Below are 27,540 nucleotides of genomic sequence, written 5' to 3'. Positions count from 1 at the left end.
ATTGGACTTCCATAGGAATATATCCTGCATCCAGTTTTATTACGTTCATAGAAGTTCTGGATTAAGGCACAATCTAATTATTATACTTCTGGATCACAGAATCACAGAATGGTAGGGGTTGGAAGGGACCTCTGGAGATCATCTAGTCCAACCCCCCTGCCACAGCAGGGTCACCTAGAACAGGTTGCACAGGAACACGTCCAGGCAGGTTTTGAATGTCTCCAGAGTTGAAGACTCCACCACCTCTCTGGGCAGCCTGTTCCAGTGCTCTGCCACCCTCAAAGGAAAGAAGTTCCTCCTCATGTTTAGGTGGAACTTCCTATGCTCAGGTCTGTGCCCATTACCTCTTGTCCTGTTGCCGGGCACCACTGAAAAGAGCCTGGCCCCATCCTCCTGACACCCACCCTTTAAGCATTTGTAAGTGTTGATAAGATCCCCCCTCAGCCGTCTTTTTTCCAGACTGAAGAGACCCAAATCCCTCAGCCTTTCTTCATAAGAGAGGTGTTCCAATCCCCTAATCATCTTCATAGCCCTTTGCTGCACCCTCTCCAGCAGTTCTCTGTCCTTCTTGAACCGGGGAGCCCAGAACTGGACATGGTACTCCAGATGTGGCCTCACCAGGGTAGAGTAGAGGGGGAGGATGACCTCCCTCGACCTGCTGGCCACACTCTTCTTGTTGCAGCCCAGGGCACCTTGCTGTCTCGTGGTCATCCTGTTGTCCACCAGGACTCCCAGGTCTTTTTCCACCGAGCTGGGTCTTACAAGTATAAGACAATATGGAAGTGGGTCAATGAAGAGACAGAATTCAAAATGACAGGTTAGAAAAAATGCTGGGTTTGGAACAGCAAAATAAAATTCAACAGTAACATGGGCAAAATATGGTGCTTAAGAAGAAATAATACGCTTCCCACTACTGGGTGGGAACAGTTTTTATAGAACAGGTCTATGTGCCATAGTACACAAGTTGAACATGTGACAACAGTATCTGCTTTTACAAAAAAGGTAAACATGACACCTTTTCCTTGGGTGTTAGTGAAAACTCATTTAAATAGAAAAAAATACTTCTTCCCTCCTGCTTGTTCTCTAACTCACCTGATAACTGAGCTGGTACCCCAGCTGATGCTACCTTCTAGATTATGCGACTCTTAAACTCTAGTTCCCTGTGGATACCAGTGAAATGAGTCTGTGCTATTCCACTGTCAGATAAGTGAAATATATTTCTTGACCCCTCTTCCTCTTTAAGGCGTAACATACAAAGCAACCTTCTTTAGAGTTAGACTACAATTCTCTTTAGTCTTCTGTGACCCAGTTCTCTTGCTGTTTGTTTAAAGACTCTAATGAGAATGTGAAATGAGCCGGGATTTTTTATCTGTAATAAACTAACCTATTTCCGGAGCATATCTGTAAAAAACAAACTGTCTTTATTGCATGCTAAAAATGGAATGAACTGTACATTGTTCAGTTCTTCTCCCCAAACCAAATGTATTTTCTGTCACCTTCAGTGTTTTGACTTTCTTAATGCAAAAAGAAAATGAGAGAATAATATGCTAAACAGATCAAAGCTCAGAACCCTAATACATTTAACAGGCTCCAGTCTTGGAATTGTATTCATTATTGATATCAGAGTAACAAATCTATTTAAGTCAATGGAGATAGCCTATGGGAATTAAAAGAAAATTTAGCCCTTAAGCCTTGTCTCACGAAAGAACAATAATGAAAAATAAGGGGAACTTTTTACAGTGACACATTAATTTTTTTTTATTTCTATTTTAATCAGATAGTCCTTTAAGAATTACAAAGTTGTTGCTGGCAATGCAAAGGCTTCATATGACTTAATATTTTGGATATTTTGTATTTGGACATTGAATTTGGATACAGGGAAGAAATGTAATGTTCACCATGTGAAAGTTATCTTATTAAAGAAAGATTCTGGAGGAACCCTAACTACTAGGTATTTCATGTCAGATAACAAAAACCCTTCAGTGATGGATTTTGTCTGTATTCCCGCAAAAAAAATCCCTGAGTTGATCTTTTGATTCATGCATTTATAGGGGGTTTTTTTCACACAAGTTCTAATTACATCATCATTTTCTCCCTCTAAAATTGGGCAGAAAAGACTAGATTCTGTTTTTCATTTCCTGAAGTCTCATCAGATTTGAGAAATATTTGTAGCAAAATTATTCTAAATGGATATTTTATTTCATACTACTTTAATATATTGTATGTGTTTAATTTGATATAGTGTTTTTACTTTCCTCTGTATTTCTATACCTAGATACCAAAGATTAAGGTCAGTTCATAGATGCAAGATTGCACAAAACCTTCAGTGAAGTCATAGAATGGTTTGAGTTGGAAGGGACCTTTAGTTCCCCTTGGAAGGGGGTCATCTAGTCTAACGCCCTGCCATGGGCAGGGAGTTGTTCAACTAGATCAGGTTGCTCAGAGCCCCGTCCAACCTGACCTTAAATGTTTCTAGGGATGGGGCATCTGTCACCTCTCTGCACAACCTGTTCCAGTATTTCACCACTGTCATCATAAAAAAATTTCTTCCTTATATCTAGTCTGAATCTACCCTCTTTTAGTTTAAAACCATTATGCCTTGTCCTATAGCAACAGGCCCTACTAAAAAGTCTGTCCCCATCTTTTTTATAAGCCCCCTTTAAGTTTTGAAAAGCCACAGTAAGGTCTCCCTGGAGCCTTCTCCTCTCCAGGCTGAACAACCCCAACTCTCAGCCTGTCCTCAGAGGAGAGGTGCTCCAACCCTCTGATCATTTTTTTGGCCCTCCTCTGGACTCGCTCCAACAGGTCCATGTCCTTCCTGTGCTGAGGGCTCCAGACCTGGATGCAGTACTCTGGATGGGGTCTCACTAGAGCAGAGTAGAGGGGCAGAATTACCTCAAATTCATTCCCAGATCAAAGTGTTTATTTCTTCTATGTATCTGTGTTACCTCTGCCATTATGGGCCCTTTCTCTACGGTTGATGCTAACGCATCTAAGCCTGTTTTGACAGCTCCTGAGGAAAATGTACCAGTGTTGGAAGCAACAGCTGAACATTCGCCTCTTATATAAGAAGGGATCCATACTCAAAGGTGTTGATTTAATTTTGCAAGTGGTAAATAAGGAGCAAGGTGAAATAATTTTTAAAGATATTTTTTAATTATGTTAAATTAAGGATAGAAATAAATCTGTGCAGGAAACTGATGGTCTACATGTTTCAAGAAAATAAGAAAATTAAAAGGTTATTTACTTGATTTTCCGTACCAAAATGTTCTCTGTTTGAATTAGCTGATTCAGAAAAGGGTAGAGGACAAGTCAGGTTTTTCTTCTGAGGCATAGTAAAAAGGCAAAATAAGAGTATCTAGGATAAAGTCTCTGAACTTACCCTGAGTGATGTCTTCCACTGGTCTGGAAAAGAAGAAGTCTCAAACCTGTGTGACTAATTATTTAACAGGTAAACAGTTCTGGTTCATCTTCCCTGGTTTACAAATTCTTTGTTTGTTTTGTTTTTCTTTTTTAACATCGTTGATTACCAGAAGTTCATTTATAGTTGAGGAAAAGGGATTATGAAACAGTATTATCTCTATGTTGAATTCTAGTTTAACCAGTAATAATTTATATATCAAAAAGCTATTTAATAGTATATGAATAATTGATTATATGGATGTTTATATGCCTGCTTTCTTCACCTTGGTTTCAAGTTTTTTACCCGAAACACCCACAGTCTAGCAGATAAGATGGTCTCTAGAGAAAGTAGGTTTCTGTCAGTAGATTATCCAATTTTTCTTCGAACACGGAAATATTTTTACAAACAGCAGTTTGTAGGAGTGTACTTCTATCATTGTCAATTATATTTGACCAATAATGTGGTTTTTATATTGGTAAAAAAGATTAAAAGCAAAATTGTAGCTACTAGTGATCTAACAGTTAGTAATAATAACTTCTTGGACAAATTAATGTGCTATTAAATTATCATCCTTTATATGATACACAAGATCATAAGGTTTTTAAATACGTATGTTTATGTTTATATTTTAAATTCTCAAATTAAAAACAAAATTGACAATGTATTCTTAGGTTATTTTTTTTTCCAAGGATGATCTTTTAATAAAATCAAAATTGCATTTTCTCTCTATGGAGTCCCCAAAGAAATGTAGTTCATCTGGTCCTATTGTAGTTAGCATATGGCTACTTCTTGCCCAAAAGGTGATATCAGAAGTTGTTCCTTAATTAGAGAATCTGAGGAAACAAAGTACTGTGAATGCTCACAATGTGATCTTCTGCACTAGAGCAGTTCTTACCTTAATTTATAATGAGAACGGATTTTTTTGATTCTTTTAAAGCTTTAATGTGTGCATATAAAGTTCTTATGCATCCATGTTGGTCAGATCAGGCAGGAACTACTCATCTCAGATCAGGAATAATGATATAACTTCAACTGTGGATTTAGCTTTGAGATAATGAACCATAGTCAAAGTTGTTCTCTTTACTAGAATTCTTTTTGATTTATTCTCTTTACTGGAATTATTATTCTGAAGAATACACACTAGCAAAAAGTATTGCCTGTTACCTCAAGACTAGAATTTACTTTTTGGGTGAATAAATTATGAAGAATTCATCTGTGTATTGAATTTACATTATTTTCTTTATTTTTCTTACTCAAGAAGTTTACCATTGTTACCCTTGCTATACTAACATGGTAAAATAACTTGGAAGGTTTGGTTCTGATCTCCACAATAAAGGCAATTCTCTGTATCAATAAACTTTAAATTCTCCAGTCTTCCTAAAAATAAAATTCTTGTGATAAGGCTTTTGAACTTTTTTTTAATGGAGGAAATGTTTCTGCAAGCTCTCTACTTCGTATCGAATAGCTTCCAGTGATGATCTGCACCACTGACAAATGAAATGTACTATTTGGCTATAAATGAGCAGAAAAGACATTAGCTGTAGACAGGGAGTAATTTTGATGACAATTCTCAAGAAAACAACAACAGAAGTAATTACAATAGCTTGATCTGAAGCAAAATATCTGCCATACATCAGTGTGTGTTAATACTCAAAAATGAAATAATTGTGGATCTCTGGGTGGATGCTAAATCCCTCTAAAAGAGGGATTTTTTATTATAGAATAAGATAAGTTTCTATAGATAAAAATTATTTTTTTCCATTTGGCATTAAGATTCTGAATGAGGAATGCCTAGGAGTTAATCATTAGCCTGCGGTATTATCCAAACCTTGAATGTCTTCTGCTCTGTAGCTGGACTCTCTGAAAATGTGGGTTTCTAGGCACACCCTTTCAGAATATCACCCTGGTGCTGCTCCTGAAATTAAGGGCTTTTCTACTCTAAATCTGCAGACATAGTTGATCCCTTAGTGTTAATCCTTCCAGAAGTCCCCTGAAGAAATGACATGCCCCACAGCATCACTGTGATTTGTTAGATCCCACAAATTATTCATCACATTTTATATTCTGTAAAGCCAGAAGTACAAAAATTTTGCAGATACGTTCTCTTTTCTTCTAGACAGACAAAGCACAGGTTATACAGCTATATCCAGAGAGACTGTCAGGATGTACAGTCCTCCATCATTCTTTTTTTTCTGTAGCCTAGTCTTGTCTTTCATTCACATCACGCATTGGAGACAGAGCTCTCTTTAATAAAGTTTACATTCCTCCTGTCAGGTTTCTGTGCCGTAGCTTTTGTACATATGAACACTTGTCATATAATTGACAGTTTCGGTTACATGAAGTCCTCCGGACTTGGAAAATTTTCTCTTGAGGCTGTAACCTGCTACTGGTGATGAGATGCTTCCACTTGAATGGAGGATTAGGGGATTAATGACTCTTCATTGCTAATTCTCTACTGATGGTCTCAGATTCTCTCTTAGCATCTTTCCGAATATTCAATCCAATATGCAGGTTAAATGACCAAAAAGAACTGTGATTGTAGAGGGTCTTAAGATTTCAGGCATACGTTAGTTGTTCATTATCTTAAAGTTAAAATAGAAAAATAACAAAATCCTGGCAGCAATAAAAATAGCTGTAGATAAATAGGGACATATTCTTATGTCCTAATATTAACCTGTGCTAATGAACCTTTATACCCAAATATACTTTTGCAGATTTTTACAGAGTATTCACAGTGCTGATGCTTATAACACAATTTCAATGATGGTATAAAACCTGTGGTAATTCAGAAAACACTACCTTCATAACAACATTGGTTCAATTTACAGTTTTCAGATTACCTATCACGTATGGTTATGTGTGATCTTCCATTTATGTTTGCTTTGGTTTTTAGCTCCAGACCAGTCTGTCTGAACCAATGACATTATCCAAGTCGATCTCACTTCCTCGTAGTGCATATTGGCATCATATCACCCGGCAGAACAGCGTTGGAGAAATCTACAGTTTACAAGGCAAGTTCCGTATAAGTAAATGCCATGTCCATTAGCTTCTTTCCATTTGACCAGAATTCATGCAAATTGCTTTTTATTTGCACTGGTTGTTTTCTCTCCATTTCATTCTATCAATTGTCAGGAACCTCAGCAGGATTCCCAAATTTACATAAAACAGGTTTCTTTCAGTCATTTTGTAAACTAATGGTGAAAATTATTCCCAAAATCACCACATAAAGCTGTATAGACAATTTGGCTCAACATAGCTTCTCAGTAGCTAATGGATGTGAGGTTGTTTTAGTATTTTCTTCCAATAAGACTGTGTACGTATTTGGGCAACCTCAGGGTGCCCAATTAAATCTACATAAAGTGGCTGTATGAGTTGCAAGATTAAAACAAAATAATTCTAGAAATAAGAACTATCCTTGGTGAATTTGCTTGGCGAATCATACAGATAAACGGTTGATTGGACCTTTATACAGTCCTTCTGTATATACATATCGTTATGTTTTGTCTCCAGTTCTCTTTCATATGTTTAGATTCTAAGCTATTTGCTTATGACTTTAAACACTGTAATTAACATAACTTGATGATGATGATGATGCACTGCTCTTAAGCTGAAATTGATTTGTATCTTTTAGGAAACTGAAATTATTGTTACACTTAAAATTTAGACCTTAGTTAATAGTATTGTTTTCACTTTTAAAAAATAACAACATATCATAAATGTATTCCATTGTATTACTTGGAAAGGGCTTAAGGATTTCGTTTCACTTGTCTCTTAATAATCTGTTTGCGTAAGCAATTTACATTTAGATAGGAGGTTAGAAACTGATCACAAACAAGAGTACTCAATGCAAGAAAATATATTACGTGTTTTCATGAAAATAAGGGAAACGCAGTATATAGATGAAAGACATGAAGTGTTTTAATCTGTAAATTATCACATAAATTAAAATCAGAAGCTGAGCTGTGAATTTACTGGGTGACTCATTAAAGGGTACAGCATTTGTTTCCCATCATCCCCCATCCAACAAAGAAAAGGTGAATTTCTAATCATGGTTATAGTCTTAAATAACAGTAATGGGAAAAAAGAAAATAACCTTACAGAAGTTGTTTGTTAAAAAAGTTGTGCATGTAGATCACCTTAAAAATATTCATCATATCACTGATATTTTTTCATAAACACAATAAGTATGCAAAAAAATGTTTATTTGTAGAGAAGTTAGAGTATCTTTTCTTATGTTCCTTGATGGGTCTTTCCTTTGGCAAAAAGATAGTAAATGTGTTATGGTATACATGAAGTGAGATAAATGTATAGAACATTATTCTTTCCCTGCAATCTTTTGTTTTTTACAGATGGCCTTTGCACTAAAGGAAAGCAAAACTTGATATATCAATTAAAAGTTTAATATCTATACTAATTGATTTTGCAGGGGGAAATATATTGGAAGTGCATTATTAAAAATACAAGAATTTTACTGTTTGGAAGTATGCAGATTTTATCCACACTTCCACTGAAACATGGGGCTAATAAATATTTCAGACCATAAGTTCGTAATTTCTCTTACATGTACTATGATGACTGAAACTTGAGAAAGTGTAGCTGATTCCAGGAGAGACTAGTTCAGTTTTAAGGGTGGGGTAAGAAACGCATCCAGAGGACAATTTTGTCTCCCTCTGGTTGCAAAACCATTACATGCAAGAGTATTATTCATTATCTGTAATGAAGATCTCTTTGAACCTGCTGCTGCAATGACTAATTAAATGCAATGTACTTGCACAGAAGCTGAAGAGAGCCCAAAATACACCTTTTCCTCCTAATACCTGTTCATACTGATAGTCTTTGCACAGCAGAGACCTACCAGTTGTCAAAGCATCAGCCCACAGATGCTTCATAGATGTGGGTGGAAGGTGGGTAGCGAGGAAGCAGATTGCGAGCACCACTTCAACCCTCACCTTAGTACAGCAGCCAGCTGAGAGGAGCTGTTGCAGAGGGAAAAATCACTTGCTGCCGCTGTGATCTCCTCCGAACTTGAAAAGGCCTATTACACCCTCAGAGAGGAGTCGTTTTCTTTAGAGAATAATCCATCAAACTCAGCTCTACACTTCATGTGTATTTATGGCAAAGCTTTTTACATTCAAGAAATGAATCTGAAAATTCCACACATTCCTCTGAATAAAAAAAAATATGTATGACAAACTCTAACGAAAATATAACAAACTCTAAAATGAAATAACTAGAGTGGTGTCTGCCTGTATTCAGATTACTATCAAAATCAGAAAAGTAACAGCAGAACTCAAGGTTAAGTACAGTGTAAAAGTGTTTTCATAGTGGCAATTATTTCAAACTTGCAGTCTGAAGTGACTAGAATTTAATTAATAACAGCTGGTGATGTATAAGGAGAAATGAATATGTGCTCATACTACCTTAGATAAATTGGCTCTTTGGGAGTTATTTAGCAGTCGAATTTAACTTAATTAGTAGTGTGAGTTGATCTGATAATGAATATGCTATAGAGTAAGAAGGTGGGGGGTTTTGTGGTTCTTTTTTTTTAAAAAAAAACAGACTACATTTCAGGTGAGAAAAGACAATTCAATAAATGGCACTGGGTTTATCATCCTCCATCTGCCCATGAAATCACTTACATGTAAAGACCTGAAAAGATTGAAACACAGAATAATACTGCTAAAGGAACACAGGTTGCACAAAATATCCTAAAATGAGGTCGCTGTTTTCTCTCTTTATACGCCTTACTTCCATTTGTGTCTTCCCTGCACTTTTTCAGTTCTTGATTGCACTGCTAAGATAAAAGTAGTAATTTAGTTGTCTAATTAATCCTGTCAATAGGAACAACTTGGTGTTCGGGTCATCAACTGGTAGTGGCAGCACATCACTACCAGTATTCACTTCAGATTTTACAGTCTAATGCTGCAGGTCTGACAGAGTTTCCATCCATGACCTGCATCCGCTGTAGAGGTTGCGGCACGGAGCCTCATTAGCTGACACAGGGGTGCCCTTTCAGCGCTGTATGTTGCCTCTCCTCTCCATCCGATGTGACATTTGGCATGTGGCAAGCCCCATCACGTGCACAATAAAAAGAAAAGGGGAATTGCTGCCACACCAGAAAACAGCACAAACTTTTTACAGCCATCAGGTTAAATTCCGGTCTAATCTTCTGTGTTGGAATGATTTCACTTAAAATCCCAATTAATGCCCACGGCTTCACAAATCACAATGCCTCTTTCTAAAGTGTGCATATTAAGAATCCAGGTCTTGCCTTTAATTGCAATTCAGAAGTGAAATAGTGTCCTTACAGATTTTTATCATAAAGTAGTTTAAGTAATGGAGAAAAAAGAAAAAAATATTACTTACACGTGATTTTTTGTGCATACATAAGACTTAATTGTACATTTTCATGAATAATAGACAACTTTATGAAGAATTAGAGCCCGACAGAAGATTAACTTTCATTGGTATGTTATGCTGTCCTATATATAAGGATTTACAAAAATACAAAAATTACAAGTCAAGAGCAACCTTGTGAACTGAAGTTATAGTTAAGGAGAACAAAACAAGTACAAAAGCCGTGTAAGCATGAAGAAAAATCCCTGGATGTATCCTCCTAACTCATTGTTTATTGTTATTACCTGGCATATGCTTTAGCACGGTTTTACAAGATATTAAAAATTGAGAAACAAAGCACATATCTTTTTATGCATCAAAAGATAATAGATACTGTTAATGCATGATATATTTTTAAATTTTGCATTTCAGGGTTTAAATTTGTTTAGGATGAAAAAAGGATTGCAGATTGAATTTTCAGCTAGCGGAAACTTAGTGTTGTAGCTCTTGTTGTAGAGAATTTTGATAGTACAAATTTTAAACACAGTCAGTTTGGGTATTATTGAACAAATAAGGCCAAGCAAAATTTTGGTATGGAAACCTGCATTAGCTTTTGGTATTGCAGTTATTGAAATCCCTGAGGAAATTATGTTCAGAAAATCTAATTACAGCCTGGCCTTTCTCCAAGAAATTCAAAATTAAGAATCACTTTCAATCACCCCTGTTGCATTTGAGTCTGGCTTGTATTCCTTATTTGCACTTTGGTTTTGCCATTCATACTCAAAGTGATGAACACCTATGCACCTAAGCAATCCTGTTCATTTCTATGAGAGCACTCATGTGAAGGAATGTATATTTGTATAAGAATGACACCAGTAACATCTTACATGGTTTCCTCTTAAAGAGAACGGTAATGTTTTTTCCACAGTAAGTTGCTAATCACAATTTGCTTGTCACGAATGCTTATTTGGTCTTTCACAAATGCTTGCCACAGTTCATTGTAAACCAATAGCAAAGTAATTAAATTACACCAAAAGATGCCTGCAAAGAGCTAGAGTCTCACATTTTTAAATTTAGTGAGGAACTTCAAGAAATAAAACTATTGTCTTAAATGAGAAGAGACTTAACTGGAAGCATCAGTTAAGCTTGTTAGTACACATCAAAATCAAAAACACACAAAAGGAAAAACTGGCTTTGATGAAGTCTGTAGGAATTTTGCCATTGATACAATTACCTTTTGTATTTCACACTAAAGATGCAAGAAAAATAAATCTGCTTTTGCAAATCAAAACAGAGGGAAACTCTGGCACCTTTTTGGCCTTGCCCCTCGTCTTTTGGCCTTGTTAAGTGAGAGCTCACCCTTCTCTTGTATTTAAATATATTTTAAGTAGAATAACATGTAGTGTTAACCCATTCAGCTAAAAGGTTTTGTATGTAAAAGGGAGACAAAGTCATACACAAATGATTTTTCCCAGCTATGTAAGTTTCCAGCCTTTTCAAAGTGAATGCTCTGATATGTCGTTAAAATTAATCAGAGAATATTCGAGTTGCTAAATATTTAGAAGGGTTTGAATCATCCTTTTCAACCCTCCTTAGGCTAATCCTGCAGGAATTTCCTATGTGGGCTTCTGCAGTTTTGTGCAAATTAAAGTATCTAAAATGAATTGGAGGACGTTCGTCATTTTGGCATTTCCATTGTTTGTTCATATGCCCAGCCATAGAGTACAGAATCCATTTCCTCATCTAATCTTGATGCCAGAATAATGTGAATGACATGAAATGTTAGAATATATCTGTTATATAAAGCTGATCACTCAGTAATGTTTCACTAAGTGTCTACCAGCAGCTAAAGCTGAAATGCTTTATAGCCTGCCACCTTCCCATTTCCTTTGCTGAATCTCATCAGGATTTTCACATTAGTAAATGAAGCCTATAAAATTTGAAGTATGAATAAAGGACACCTGAAACAAGATACTTACTGAGTAGAAACTACGTAAAGAGCTACATTTTTTAAAATGACTGCATTATGTGGTTTCTCAAGTCTTATGCAGTAGATTTGATCCTTTTCTTTTGAGCTTTGAAATTCTGTACAAAATAGTGCATAACTAGACTGATTTTAAAATGGCATATTGGACATGGGAAGTGTCTTAGAAACTAGTAAAGAACGTCATTTTGTTCAACAGTGATCGTTATAGCTAATTGAGAGCATTACTGACAAGCCCTAAAGAGTATCTTGACATATTCCCTTTCATTCTGATAAATGGTTGCTGAGGTAAGAGGTTTTTACAGTTATGAGCCATGAAAAATAGGGGGAAAAAGCCAAAAAAGATTAATAAAGCATATTCTGTTGTCAAATTCAGAGGTTCTGATTTCATTTAAGCCCTATATTGTGATGCCCTTTCTCTCGGAAGATGGTCCTCCAGTGAGATCACTTGTCAATGATCTTATTCTGTGCTAGACCAGAAAGCATAGACCCACTGTAGTCTCAAGTTACAACTGAAAGCCTGGTGTAAGAAAAGTGGTTAAATATTGGCTGATTGCGTTCTCTCCCCTCCAAGAAACAACAAATGTAAGTTCTTCAGTGCAAACTACACAAATTCTTAGTTATAAATCTCTTTTCATGTCTTAGCTTAATGACTTCATGAATATGTGATGACACTAGCTTCTTCCTCACTGTTAGTTTGAGAAGCAAATCCAGCTTTGCCCCTAGCTTAGTTTACCTGAAACCAGGAATCTTTGCTCTGAGTTAGCTTGAGACTAACTACAAGTATGCTACAGTCATTTGATCTCTCTGCTGTCCCATAAAATTCAAGGACCTGCATTGTATCATGACAGCTTCAGTGAAAGAATATGTGTAGTGGGAGTGTAGCTCCATGGATGCTAACTGTCATCCAGTATTGGATTGTCTGAACAAGAAAGGTTTGCTATGTTGTATCAAAGAGAAAATTGAAATACTTGTCAAGGGTCAATTTTCTGAAAACGGCTTTTTTCTGTTGAATCGTTTCACCAATACATCTGGACTGCTGTAGCTATGGCTATCTTATTTCGTGGTAAGTATGTTATCACGGTTAGAATCAAGAAGATTGTCGGTTCGTTTTTGTAATTTCAAACAAATTGAAATATTTCTGTGCTGATAAACCAGATTTCCTAGTCAAATTATTACTCAAAATCATGGATGCATTAAACCCCCTTTAAAACAGTTTAGGGCATGGGGAAGCCTGCACATTTGTGAAACAAGTACCTGCCAAAACATGCACTTTCTTTAGTATCTATTTGCAAGAATTGTTTATACTTCTTTTTCTTTCAACAGTTATTTTTAAATAAAATAAAAATTATTGAAATTGACACTTCTGTAGAACATGTTCACAATTTTTTTTTTTATAATCTAGAAACAATATAGGTTTTGAAAATAGGCTGTGTAATGGGAAGAGTGGGGGGGATGTTACCAATATCACCTTTGCCAGAAGTAATGAGGAAAGTAGCCAAGCCCAAGGATTCCAAGTGCAATTGATTGTATTCTACTTCAGTGGAAAAAAGATCCAACCCCCCCTTCACATTCTAATGTTTGTGATATAAAATGGGATCTTAGTAGAGACCTATTTATTTTCATGGTAAGGCCAAGTTAATCACAATGGACACCCTACTCAGTATGTTCAGTTTAATCGAGCAATAAGAATATATTCTTTTTAACTCCATAGTGAATTTCAGCTGTGCAGAACTGATTAAAAAATCATAGTATTATTCAGTAGAGAGAAAAAAAATGTTCAAAAAATCTTAGAACATCTTTCATTCTCTATTTGTTCAAAAAAGCCTTTTCATCTTGGTGAATTCTTATATCCTGCCAACTTTTTATTTGATCAAAATGATACACTGTAAGAAACTAAGATAAATTTCACAGAAGTAAGAACTGTGAATAACAATGGGAATTTCCTCCCAGTGCAGAGTTCGCAAGATTTTACCAAAGTGAAATTTTTTCCTCTTTTCCAAAACTGAAGTCTGCCAGCTCCTCCTTTGAATACTAAAAGTTTGCTGTTTAGCTGCTGGATATTTATTTATCCTTCAAAATTCTTTGAAGTTGCTTTTTGGGAAAGGATTTTAATCAAAGGCTCATTACCCTGGGTTTAAGAAAAAATGAGATATTTTGTTATAAATCTATATGGAAGAAAGGAAAATGCAATACCAGACTGGGAAAGAGATAAGAGAGAAAGGACTTGGTAGAAATGGGAGGAAGGGTGGGGTTAGCGGCACAGTAGTGTATAACTTCAGGCTCTGGAATTTACATTATAAAAATCAAAGGCTCTGTCCTTCCCTACCTCTGACAAAAAACGTCCACACGAGGATTCAGTGCAGAGTACCAGAGCAGTGTACCATAAAGCCATACCTATCTTGACTACAGGCAGTAGACGTGAGGGCTTAAGTGAAAGGAGGCTTTTCACTGTTCAGCAGCAAACACCTTAACTGGAGAGTGAGGCTGAAATGAAAAGATCCTTACTATTCTTTTTAATGACTCAGATATTTATGTTATTGCTGTTAGGCCAAGTTTACATGCACTGGGACTGTGAAGTAGTTATTTTCTCTGACCTGGTACTGCGTGTGACACAAAGTGGCATGGGTGGTTGTGTTCTCAGCAGTGTCCTGTCTTCCCCTTTGTGCAGTAATGCCACCCCTCAGGCCCAGCCCAAGGTAGTGGAGAAAATCCAGCAGCCTGCCGAGGAAGGCACAGCTTGTCCCCCTGTGCAGGCAGGGCTGTTCTGCCCCAAGTCTGTGGACTGAGGAACTAAGGATGCATCTTCTCTCTGCCTCTTGTCCACCTTGGGCTTTCATTCTCACTCAGGGTAGAAAGCAGGGTCCTGTGCAACCCTCCTCTGTCCCTGGGAATAATCCTTGGTGGGGGCTGCCGCTGCTGGTAGTCGTAGAATCGTAGAAGCACAGAATCATAGGATGTGTTGGGTTGGAAGGGACCTTTAAAGGTCATCTAGTCCAACACTCCTGCAGTAAGCAGGGACATCTTCAACTAGATCAGGTTGCTCAGAGCCTCATCAAGCCTGGCCTTGAATGTCTCCAGGGACGGGGCCTCCACCATCTCTCTGGGCAACCTGTTCCAGTGTCTCACCACCCACATTGTAAAGAACTTCATCCTAATGTCTAATCTAAACCTACCCTGCTCTAGTTTAATCATAGAATTGCCTAAGTTGGAAGGGACCTTTCAGATCATCTAGTCCAACCATCAACCTGACAAAAACCACCACTAAACCATGTTGCTGAGTGCTATATCTGCCTGTTTTTTAAATACCTCCAGGGATGACGATTCCACCACTTCACTGAGCAGCCTGTTCCAATGTTGGGAATGAGCCCCCTTTTTTTTCTCTCCAAACTCTGTTGAGCCCTATATAGCCACCACAGACTGTTCCCAAAGCTGCTTGGTATGCGCTGAACTAGGTGCAACTTACTTATAGTCACTATTATCATGCACTCAAAGCATCTACTTAATTAATTGAATACTTAGCTGAGAATTAGCTAATTATGCACAGGTGTGTTTTCAACCTACAGAAAACACATGGGTAGTTAGTTATATCTATACCACTGTTTTTATCTTTCTGAAATATAATTAAAAGAGGATTTTGATTAGTTGTTTGGTTTCAGCTTCCAGGAAGAATACTCATCTGCTGGCGTACAGCATTGCTTATCGTTCTTGCTTTTCACTAATTAAGAATTTAAATACTTCAGTTTTATTCTTTTCTATATTGTACTTCTGTAAAATTGTCATAATGAAGTATGGTGCTTTTTCATGGAAGTTAATGAAAATTGCATGAAGCACGTTTTCATTTATACCTCATTTTGCTACTTTTCCATACATCTGTATAAATAGATAACAATGACAGAATGTTTTCTTCCTTAATACCTATTACACACATGCCAGAGTAGCACTTCTGTGTGCCTACACTTGCCTACTTTTTTGCTAAAATAGGAATGAGTCTTGCTTTTTAATAAGGTTTCTGCATGCTGTGTTAGGGTGTCTAACGGGAAGTTGTCAGATTTCCTAGTTTCTTGGTCATGGACTGATGGCACCAAACCAGGAACACAGGTACCCAAATGTACTTTCTATCTCCTCTCTCCATGTGTGGACATCCCAGGTTTTGGGAATAAGCACAAGCAATGTTGTTGCTGAAAGTACAGTTCAGAGCCTGTGTTGAAGCTCAAATTTTAATTTGAAAAAGCCTATTCTTGTTGTAATTGTTATAAATGCAGCATCAGTTTAAATGATTGATTGTTACCAGGCTTTGGCCGCTTGTTTTTATCCATTATTGCTGTTATACTGTTCCAGGATGTCTCAGCAGGTTTGCAGGGCTTCTGTTTGTGAGATGACAGTTCTATCATCACCAAACATTTGATGTCACAAGCATCTGATGATGGAAAAGATAACCTGTTCTGGGTTAGGAAATGGAAATGTATTTAATTCAGTCTTGTCAACTGTCTCATTATTCCCCATTCATCAGAGCAGGTATTTAATTCTGAGAAATAGATCAGCAGTTTTTCATCCCTTTCATGCCTCTTATTGAAACACTTTCCTCTGATCAAGTATGTGCATTTTGGTTTAAGTGTCAGTCTGTTTGTGAAGAGTTTTGTTTTCCTCCTGACTGTCACCACATATTAACTAAGACAAAGCATTTTTAACAAATAAATGGGGGGCGGAGGCAGGGGGGTGGAACAGGGCCAGGGGCAGCAAATACTGAACATTATCTGTACCAGTGTGTGATTTTTTGGTCCTAATATATACTGGGTTGTATGCACTGGTAATGCCTTTTGACACTCTGGGATACCTATGAGAAGGTCTATTCTCAGTGCTTGTGGCTGCAAAATTCTTTCTTCTAGACCAAAGATCTTCTGTTCATCTAGTATAAGAATGTGGAAAAGGGATTTGTCTTGAATGTCTTCATTTTGTACTAATTCCTGATTTGCTGTCCAGCGTTTCAAAGCAAAGAACTACTCCATCTTGTGCTCATGGATTGGACCAGCACCAAGGTGTCTTAGGACTGAAAAAATATAAAGCGCTCGAGATGCCTCTTCATGTACTCTTATTACCTTCAAACCTTGTATCAAACTGGAGGAACGAGCCATAAATTTTGTAATGGTGTTTATTGTGTAATAAATTACTGAAGAGGGGGGCAATTTAAGCTGTTATGTTCAAGGTGTGACTGTTTTTTTGCTTATGCTGCAGTAAATCAGGAATGTTGCCAGGGACATGAATGACATTATGCTAGTGCATAACTACTATAAAAAGGGAAAATGTACAGAAAATTTGAACAGTACCATTGCTATGAATATAAGATACTTACTCGTTTTGCTTATTTAAATGTTCAAAACTATGCAAGATGTAAAAGAAAACCTTCATAACTAGACAAGAAAGAAAAGTTAATTTGTTATTAAGGCATTAGTCCTCAGCGGTTGCAAGTCATCCTTGCTCATGAAAAAAAAAACGAATTCTGTTGACCTAGACAAGATGAAAACTTTTCCCTGTAACTCATGTCCACGGAGCACTGTAGCATAAACAGGACCCCAACTTTTGAGAATTTCTTCAGTGGCCCATGTAATTATGTAGAGCCTTTTTGACTGAAGTTAATCTTCATTCTGATGGTCATTGGATCTCTGTCAGATTTTTACATGGTAATGTAGATGTATTTTATATGATAAAATATCTGCGCATTTGCTTTGGACTTAAAAGTCATCTATATGAAAGAGATTTCTTTTTCTTATTTTTTTTTTACATTGATGTGATTAGTCGACAAAAAAAAAAAACGAACTGCAATATCATTGCAACTGTGGAAATGGTTTAATAAAGCCTTCTAAGTACCGTCACATAGCGTGAAATTGTCCCAACGCATATACTGTTGCAGTGTAGGTTAATACCTAGAGAATGGGTCCATACCATTTCACTGTAAGTAAAGCAATATTCAGCCTCAACAGTAGGGGAGTTATGATGCCCTTATCTCCCTGAAAACGGCTCAGTAGGAGTTCTAAAGCCAAACTCTGTGAGTGACTGCTTGGAAGTTTTTTTTATCCAGAAGTGATAGACAGAATTAGGTTTGAACCCAGCTTTTGCTGACCTCAGAGGAGTAAATTATCTTACTCTTAGAGGAAGTATGACTCACTGTCTGAACGTTTGCACAGCATGTGCAGGTTTCACCTGTCTGGGGAAGAATCCTTGAAATCTTACAATTATTGTGGCATCTCTCATCTAACAGCCAAGCGTTATTTTTCGTCCATGTATATACTGTTTGAAATTTGTTGTTTCCTGAAGTGGCTGCTGAAGCCATTAATCCGTCAAGAGAGTTTTTCCTAGGAGAAAATTATTAAGGATTAGTTCATAGCATTTTATTTGAAATGGAAACATTTATATGTATTTTGTTTACATAAAATGTACTTATCAGAATGACGCTTTTCCAGATAATTACAGGTGGGGGTTTTTTGCCTGGAGTTTTACTAACAGAAACTGAATACAAAACTCATGTATATGAGTATATCAATCTCATTCACAAATATGTTAACAGAATTTTTAAACCTACACAGTGAATAAGCAAACAAAAAAGTATTATGGAGATCAAAATGAAATATATTATTATAAATAAGATGTTAATGTTACTACATGTTATAGCAAACCAAGTTATAACATGATTGTTTCAGCATGAAGAGTTTCATATTATAGATTACTTTTGGATGCATTGTTGTAATACAGATGTTATTTCTATGTGAAATCTCTTCTAAACTGTATAGCTAAAATATATCAAGATGTGCCAGATCCTGAATGTGTACATTATATATCTTGTAAATTATATATTAATTTCTAAATAGCTGCAAAATTGAATCCAACTCACATCCAGGTGCTTTTTTCTCACAGAAGTGTGTGTTAGATCAAAAATATCATTTCGTGAAAATTGGAGTTAAACAGAAAGCCATGTTATCCATCATATTTTTACACATGTTTATCAGACTTCACAGACATAAAATATATGGCCAGGTACAGCATGTTGTTAATGTCCTTAAACCTTCTGTGTCAGACTGTGTCTTTTATGAGCTGCCAATGTACATTATGTTCCTGATAAAATCTTTTCTCAATTCTTTTCTGTGTAACATTTTTCATTTCTCATATATCATAAGTGGATTTATTCCCTATTTCAAATGTCTATGATATGCAAATAGTTGGTGACAATTACGTCCAGTATTCCTGATTATGTGACAGAACAAAATGAGTACCAGATCCCAATCTGTTATAGATTAGCATAGCTCTGCTGAAGAGACCTCAGAGTGTGTTTTTAAAGAGATTCATTTTTCTATTCTTACCCTACATAGAATCAGAGACTCATAGAACCATAGAATCATGGAATGGTTTGGGTTGGAAGGAGCCTTAAAGATCGTCTGGTTCCATCCCCCCTGCCATGGACAGGGACACCTCCCACTAGACCCAAGCTAGTCTTGGGTCTCAAAGCTCCATCCAGCCTGGATGCTCCAAGCCCCATCCAGCCTGGCCTTGAACACTTCCAGGGATGGGGCATCCACAGCTTCTCTGGGCAACTTGTTCCAGTGCCTCACCACCCTCACAGGAAAGAATTTCATCTAAATCTACCCTCTTTCAATTTAAAACCATTACCCCTCATCCTATTGCTACACTCCCTGATAAAGAGTCCCTCCTCGTCTTTCCTGTAGGCCCCCTTCAGATACTGGAAGGCTGCTAAAAGGTCTCCCTGGAGCCTTCTCTTCTCCAGAATGAACAACCCCAACTCTCTCAGCCTGTCTTCATAGGAGAGTTGCTCCAGCCCTCTGGCCATCTTCATGGTCCTCCTCTGGACCTGTTCCAACATATTATATACATAATATATCATAAATGTTTCTCTCACCACAGTGTTCTTTATATGTTAGTGTTCTGCACTTGTGCTATCTGCTATTGTAAATCCAATGGTTAATAGTTACCATTTTAATGCGCTAAAAATAAGTTTCCTTTGCTTAGCAGATGAATTTATGTTTTGTTTTGTATGCCAAACTATGACTTACATTTTTTATCTTGTCATTATGGCTACGTGCGAAATGGTATCACTGCTAAGTATTTGCTGTTCACTAAATCTAGTGTCTGTGGAAAGTGTAATAGACACATTTATTGCAACATGATAGCTGGAAGCCTCTTTCCTAAGGACTGGCTCTTCAGGCACGAAGAGAAAAAGAGACATTTTCTGATCTGATAGGTCACAATGAAAGAATTATTGTTATAGCAGTATAGCACCATTAGACCGAAATGGAGATGCCTTTGACAAGAGTTTTCTATAAGGTGATAAGCAATTCAGGTCTTTCATATTCACTACGACCACTGAAGAATATTCACTAAAGAATAAAGTGAAGGAGCAAGAAGAAAGCTTACCTACCAGTCCACGCTCAATAATATTAATGAGCATTCTTAAATTGTAAGACTTCATATCTTCAAGTGATAATTTAATGAAAGATGTTTGTGGTTGGTTTATTTGCTTGCTCATTTTTAATAGGAGAAGAATCCTGCGTGGATTTTGAGTGCAACTTAGACATATAAATTATTATAAGCGGTAGCAATGTCTTGATTAAAATATTGCCTTATTTGCTTATGATCCTCTTAATGCATGGAATAGGACTGTGATTCAACACGGCAATAAATCTAGTTTGAAAGTGCCTACTGCTTGATAAGAAAATAAGGATGTGATTCAGAATGCTGAACTGACACAAACTCTTTCAAACAGTTCAAATTTGTTCAAAATGTTTTGATAGGTAGCTTTGTGAAGGCAAACTTTGTGCCAAATTAGACATCACTTGAACTTGATATCGGATCCGGTATTGTCTGTTCTTCCGTTTCTGGCATAATGCCAATTTAAAGGCATATGGCTAGCATAAACAGTCTGCTGTACGTTCTCACCTGCTCAGCATAAACAAGCTCGTGTTCTGAGGCCTGATCTAGATTCAGTCTGTGCCATCGAATGATGTGTCTGTGCCTCATTGGGTATTAGGAACCGTGACCCCGATCTCCACTTTGAATTTTTCTCCTCACTGCCGCAGTTGCACGACTCAGGTCAGTGTTCAAAGACTAGATGTCCAGCAGGGATGCAAGAGATGACACGCACATTTTGGACAAAATGTAATTGGGTCCTGGCTCTGAACCAGTCTAGCATTTTGATTGCTCTAAATCAGTCAGTCTGCCTTTCAGATGTAGGTTACTACTTCCACAGTCTTGTAGGGGGTATATGTTACCTCAGGCCTCTGGTAGGTTTAAGTCCCTAAACAGAATTTTGCACTGATATTGATATGACTATAACTGTTCATGCAAGCTGATGGTGTGACTCCTGGGAACGCAGATAAGTGCCTTGAATTCTCACCAGCTAGTGTTGGTACGGGAAGTACTTTAAATATTGCAAAAAATCTCTCAGTCCTTCTCAAGACCTTGTGTCAAGGTGAAGGCTTCATAAGACAATGTGAGTAGTTCCAGATACCAATGTCTATGTTTTTTTATATAGACCATGTCCATGAAAAACCGAACATTTTAAAATTATAACCTTTTTCTTTCCTTAATCCTTTTGCCGGTTCTCATAGCTTATGCTGTGAAGTGGGATCATTGAACTGACACAGATAATACAACAGTTTCTTCCTTCTGGAAGAGAGTGGTAGATACATCATGTGGAAATTATTGGGAATAGCTTGCTTATCTCTGAAATTAGGTTTTTTTCCCACTGAGAAACAGGGTGATTTGGAGAAATATTATACATAACCACCATTGTAGTTTTATGTACTTGATTGGGATAAAGGATGTTAGTCATTAAACATTACTATTGTCTGATTCTGAAATGAAACAAATAATTGTGCTTTGACTTCTTGTCTTGATTCCTCAATAAATGTTTAGTTTTAATTGAAATGTTTAGTTTTAATTGGTTTACTGTTACGTTTTTACCACTAACACTTGTTTCGCTAATGTGAAATTTCAGTTTCAGATTTTACTTGAAAATCTGAGTCACTTAAAGAAGCCAGAAGTAGACAGAAAATAAGTAAGATAGATAACTCAGGATGGGAAGGAAGGGGAGGTGGGAGTGGGAGGGTGTTTTCTGAGAATTTTTTCTTGGAAAGAGAACTTTTCAAAAAGTGAATAGCCAATATTATATTGGGTCCCTCCCACCAAAGAAGCTGTGTGCCAAGTTTAAGCTTATCTTTAATAATTGCTGTATTTTCATGGCTGGAGAGTTTCAGTTTGGATTTGAGCTTGAGCATTTTAGGAGAAAGAGGAAATGCATTAAACTCTTTTACCTTTTGATTACTAATCGCTTAGAAACAGTAAAGTGGTACACTGTATCTACAGCTTATCTTATAGCTGCTAACGATGAGTACCTTTGTGTTCTAATCAAACTGTACTAGGGCTATATAGTCTAACATTTCTACACTAGAGGAAGGAGTGTGTTTAATATCACAGACAAAGACGGTGAGGTTATATTTTATAGTGACTGAAAAATATGAAACATTTTGTTCTCTGCCCTGGAATGTTAATAAAAGCACTGTAGTGACAATAATATATAGCCTTTTCCAGGATGGAAGGAACAGAAACGTATGTTCTGCCTTCTGGCGAGAACAATGGTTAGGCATTTTATCTGTCAAATTTATCTGTGTATGTAATGCTTCCAAAAACATAGTATCTGTGTACTGAAATATGTGAAACTTAAATTAACAATTCCACAAACCAAAGTCATGATGAAAATAAAAAGCATGTTCTGAATTATATGTGTAGTTTCTAGGAAAAGTAAGAACATCAGAGATGTTCATTTTATATCCATTATATAAATATTAAGTAGGTTTTTATGTGTGTATATAATACAGATGGTGCCTAAAGAAGAATTATCTTTTTTTAAGACACTATTAAATATCTCAATTTTGACAAAAGATTTTTCATATTAAAAACAATTACTGGATTTCTTCCAGTAAATTAAAAGCTTAAACACAAATTTTCCAAATTGTTTGGGAGACCTTACTTTTTTGACTTTTATGTTATGAGAGAGTGGCCACAACTAATATAACATTTTCAAATATTTTGAGAAGCACAATAAGTATAATTCAATAATTTAGCACACTATCAACAGCTAGAAATTAAAAATAATTTCTAAAATATTTTATTTTAGAGAAAAAACTAGGCAAATAGTGTATTCTATTAGTAGCATTCAAGTGGTTGACTAAAATTTACATTTATTTCTTTTACCAAAAAAAATAATAAATAATAAGAAAGTTTTCTCAAGGCTGCCTTTTAACTTTGAAAACTGCTTGTCTTTTGTGTAATATAGATCTGCTCATAATTTCATTTTATCACAGTGCATGCAGAAACTAACTTCGCTCTGCCTCTGTATTTGGCTACTTAATACAAACTTATGTTCATATCACTTCATTTTCTTACTTGTTGAAATGACAGATCGCTTAGAAGTGGGCTTTTACTTGGTATTTTCACACTTTGACTACATTCACATTCTTTGTCTTGCATTTCTTCTAGCAACAGCAATCAAAACCAATTTTGAACCTCTGTACAGATGGATATATTTAATCTTTTGTTAGTATATTTTCTGGTGATAACCGCTTTGTTATTTTCAGGATTGCATTTAACACGCCAAGGAGATTAAGCACTATTGTCATAAAAGAGGAACTAACTGTGTCTGTGAACAAATTACCTTATCAGTAATCATTCTTAAAGGATTAGCTCACACGCATAGGTTGCAGTGAACATCTGGATCATTAATCAGCTTTGTCATAAATATTTTAATTATTTTAATTTCCAATTGAAATTTACTAGCAAAAAGGAGAAAAAATCATACTGACTTGCAACATGTGTCCTCACTGATTTGAGACATGTTATCCACTGATCTATTCTGTAATTTCCTGGTAGTATAAATATAATAGATGATTGAATTCTAATCCTGTGCACTGTGTTAGCAAAGGCCATCATTGTGCGCAAAGACAATAGCCAAAAAAAAAAAAAACCCACCTGTCACAGCACATTCAGCTCTTTATAAGAGAAATAGAAAATACTGTGATTAAAGACTCAGGTGAAAAGGTGAATGAATGTGGGAATAGTGATACTCATTTGCGTGCAAATTTTAGCTCTTCTTTATATTAGTATACTTTTTTGTTGTGCATATTGAATATCCATACAAGAAGCGGTTATTTTACTTTATTTGCATTTCTGTCATTCTAAATATAATAATCTTACAGTGAGGTGATATAATATACCCATAAATGTCATAAAATCATAACCTATCATCAACATCTATGTGGTTCCAGACAAAACTATACAGTAGATATGATAAGAACAGTGGGTTTTATGACACAGTCTTATATTGCTGAAATGGCTGAAACAACTGCTTGGAACAGAGGCACCTAGATTTTAGCCAAAGGACGGGCACATCCTGCACTCACCATGAGACCAAGAGACATGAGTTATTTCTATAAAAAGGAGCAAATTAGCTGAACATCTTCACATAGGTCAAGAGATAAGCTAGGTTTCACTGTTGCATGCACAGCATGTAGCTATGGACTACAATTAGGGGGCTCTAGGAGCTATATTTATTGTCATTATTGCCACTGAATGCCAAAAAAGTACATGTGTACTAGAAAATGTGTTTCTCATCCTAAGGAGACTTCAGTATTTCTGTAAATGGAAAAAGGCCAGTATTAGGTCAGAACGGAGACACGCTTACTTTACTTTGAGTGGAAATTCCGTATTTTTTGGTGGGAATAAGGGAGTGACCTCTACTAGAAGTTGTTGTATACGAGTGGACTCCAGTGGAGGACAGAAATTAAATGAGAGGAGCATTTGGAAATGCAGGATCAGTATAACTTCTTAATCTAATTTATCATATTACTATTGCTAGCTATGGGGTAGATTATTCTCAAATTTGAGACTTACATTTTTCTCAGTTTATTTTCCTTCTCACTTAACTTAGCTGATCTCAGTCCACTACTAGAGCTTCTCATTAAAGATGACTTTATGAAATAAATGTTTGCTGTTTCCTTTGCTCCCAGTCCATTAACTGCTAATGAGTAAGGGAGGGTTCTAATGTCTAAATAATGTCTAACATCTAAGCCATCAAAACAATGTATGAAACAGTCAGTTTCTAAAGACTACAAATGTGATCCCTCTGGTAATTTGCAAACTTGGCAAAACTAATTAGCTCATAGACCAAATGCCTTTTTGTGATCAGAGGGGACAGCAGTTACAAGATTGCTTAAGTGCATACATATCACAGTTAAAGAAAAAGGTAAGTGACATAAACACTCCTCCAGACAGATCTTCATACCTCTACGTGTTAGGTCTTTAAAAGGAAAATGATATAGACTAAACTAGGGTTTTTTTCAGATTTTTTTTTGTGTGTAACTGTACACAAACATCTATTTACAAACCACAAATTAAATCTATTACAGAGCAGTAGAAATACTGTAGTGCAGCAAGTTCTGCAACTTCTACTTTGATTCAGTATTAATCATTATTAATCAGACTCATTCATAAACTTGATTGGATTGGTCTTTCTATGATGCTCAAAAAAAATGTGTGCTGATGACTACATACAAATGATTTTCCTGTCTGCCCAAGTGCCGAACCCCTTCCCAATCAAAAGTGACAACTTCAAAGGAATGCTTTAGCACAAGGGTAATGTATTTGATAAGAGAAGTTGAGAAGTTGAGTTGTACTCACTAAAACGTTGTGACAGAGGAGCAGAGTTGTGAGCTTTACTGTGCTAACAAAATACCATCCAGAGTGTTCAGCTAATTAAAACGAGTATCAATTGAGATGGGCTGTATTTCATGTCTGTATGTATTTTTACTATTTGGAAGAACTTTCCAATGTGTATCTTTACACTTTTCTTCTTCTCTTAGACACTATGATGATCTCAAGTGCAGCACAAATTCCTTTTTCTTTGAGAAATGATTTACTATGCAATTTTACATGAAAGTAGGCATTTCTTAAAGCAGGCTTATCATAGTTCTGCATGTAGTCCTGAAAGTGGGAGAACTATTTCCTTAGCAATATTAAACCTACAGTGCTGGGTTCCTTTTCCATAATTTTAGCATAACAGCAAGATGGAGACATTAATTTTCTGGTGAAACTTTTAGAAGTTTAAAATATTCCTTCTTCTACAGGTTGTGAATCTAAATCCAAATGCCAGTGCATGTTTTGATTTAAACTAAGAAAAACAGTGGATAAGAATGATAATTTTAATTTCTTAGTATGATATTCCTTCTTTTAATTTCTGTGAGGTTGTCGCATGAGTTGTTAAACAGGTGTTTTGTTTCATTCCGGCACTGCTAAGTTTTACCATTTTGTTTGTATGTGTGGCCATACAGTGCTCCTGGTTCAGTGTTATTCTCAGGAAAAGTATGTAGGGGGGAAAACATCTATGCTGCCATTCGTTACTTTCTGTTACACAACTCATTCTCGTTGTTCTTCTTGCGTTTTTAATGATAGAGTAAAACATAGATATTATGATGCTTTCAGTCTGTACTTTTATGCAATATATGATATCATATGACCAAGTTATCACCCATTATTAGTACTAGAAAATGGGGGCTTTAGGTGTCCTCCTTATTAAATACATTTGCAGACTTTTAACTTCTTTCTAGAAGTATAAATGATGGATGAATCTGCGTATGTCTGGCTAAGAGAATGTAACCTAGAAACATGAACGCATTTCAAATTAGAGTACTATGCCATGTGACCAAAAAGAACATTTTCTAGGGCCATTTATTTTTTAATGAGCCTGACTAAATATGGTGTGGCTTCAGAGCCAGGGAATTAAGATCCGATGTTCAGTACAATACACAACTGGAGGAGCTGAAAGTGCCCTTGACATAAGCAGGAGTTGGGGCACAGAATCTGCTGTTTTTAAAAATAGTCCTACAACAAGAAAGCAAACTCCATTGCAATTTCTGTTTGTGTGAGTTAGGTTTGGTAAATTTAACGCCACCAAATGTGGTGATTTGGGATGTGGGGAACACAGAAGGCAACGGCGCCCAAGATCTTTGTATTTTGTAGTGCCATGCTATGTCGAGGCAGCAACCAGCACCTTGGAAATTCCTAAATGAGTAATGGCAAACATTCTTCATGTATGGTCACAAGTCTTTGAGTGTCTTCACTCTTTACCTTGTTAGGAAAATGGCAGCTTGGATTGTAGCACACTGAAAACAGTATGCTGTCTTTTCCCTGAACTAGCAGAGATCACAGGGAAAGGCTAAGAGATTCCCTGTTTTGTTATATTTCTGTATCGAGGGAATCTCCCTTAAATTGGATCCCTGGGCAGCCACCAGGTGTGGCAATGTACAGCAGCAGCGTAGATTTAGCACAAACATGTATAACTTTTTTTCCCCCACCAAATTCCCAGAATTATCCCAGATGTGCCATTCTCCCTAGCCCATTCCTCATGGGAGGGTTGTGTTGATTCCAGATGACGCTGCTGTTATAAAAGGAAGCTTCTGCACCTACATCAGTAATCTGAGCATGTGGTATCTGAGTGAATAAAAGGCACTCCCTTCCATTCAGTGGGTTCCGTGAAATATCAGTAGTTTTTCTCCTCAATTTTTAAAGTGAAGAATCCCACAAAAGTCATTAGTCTGATATGTATCTGCAGTAGTTGTTGTATGCGCTGGAAGTCTGAGCAAATAAATGAAAAGTTTGAAAATAGTTTGAAATTTCAGTTCAGGGACTAAAAGATTATTTTCAAAAGTCTTCCTGCATTTAAAGAGAGATGCCCTTTAATAGTAGATTTATTCTG

The 27,540-nt window shown here is 36.4% G+C and overlaps 1 protein-coding gene across 2 annotated transcripts in view; it reads left to right on the top strand.

Moving 5' to 3' along the window:
• Positions 1-27,540, top strand: part of DOK6 (docking protein 6) — a 252,760-nt gene that overhangs the window by 201,789 nt on the left and 23,431 nt on the right. For both annotated transcript variants that reach the window (XM_074576550.1, XM_074576549.1), the window contains exon 7: positions 6,297-6,414. In XM_074576550.1, the coding sequence (XP_074432651.1) occupies positions 6,297-6,414 (118 nt within the window). The remainder of the gene's footprint in view (positions 1-6,296; positions 6,415-27,540) is intronic.

This window comes from Larus michahellis, chromosome 2, assembly GCF_964199755.1.
Source record: "Larus michahellis chromosome 2, bLarMic1.1, whole genome shotgun sequence".
Lineage (NCBI taxonomy): Eukaryota > Metazoa > Chordata > Aves > Charadriiformes > Laridae > Larus > Larus michahellis.
This window is presented reverse-complemented; position numbering and strand designations above follow the sequence as displayed.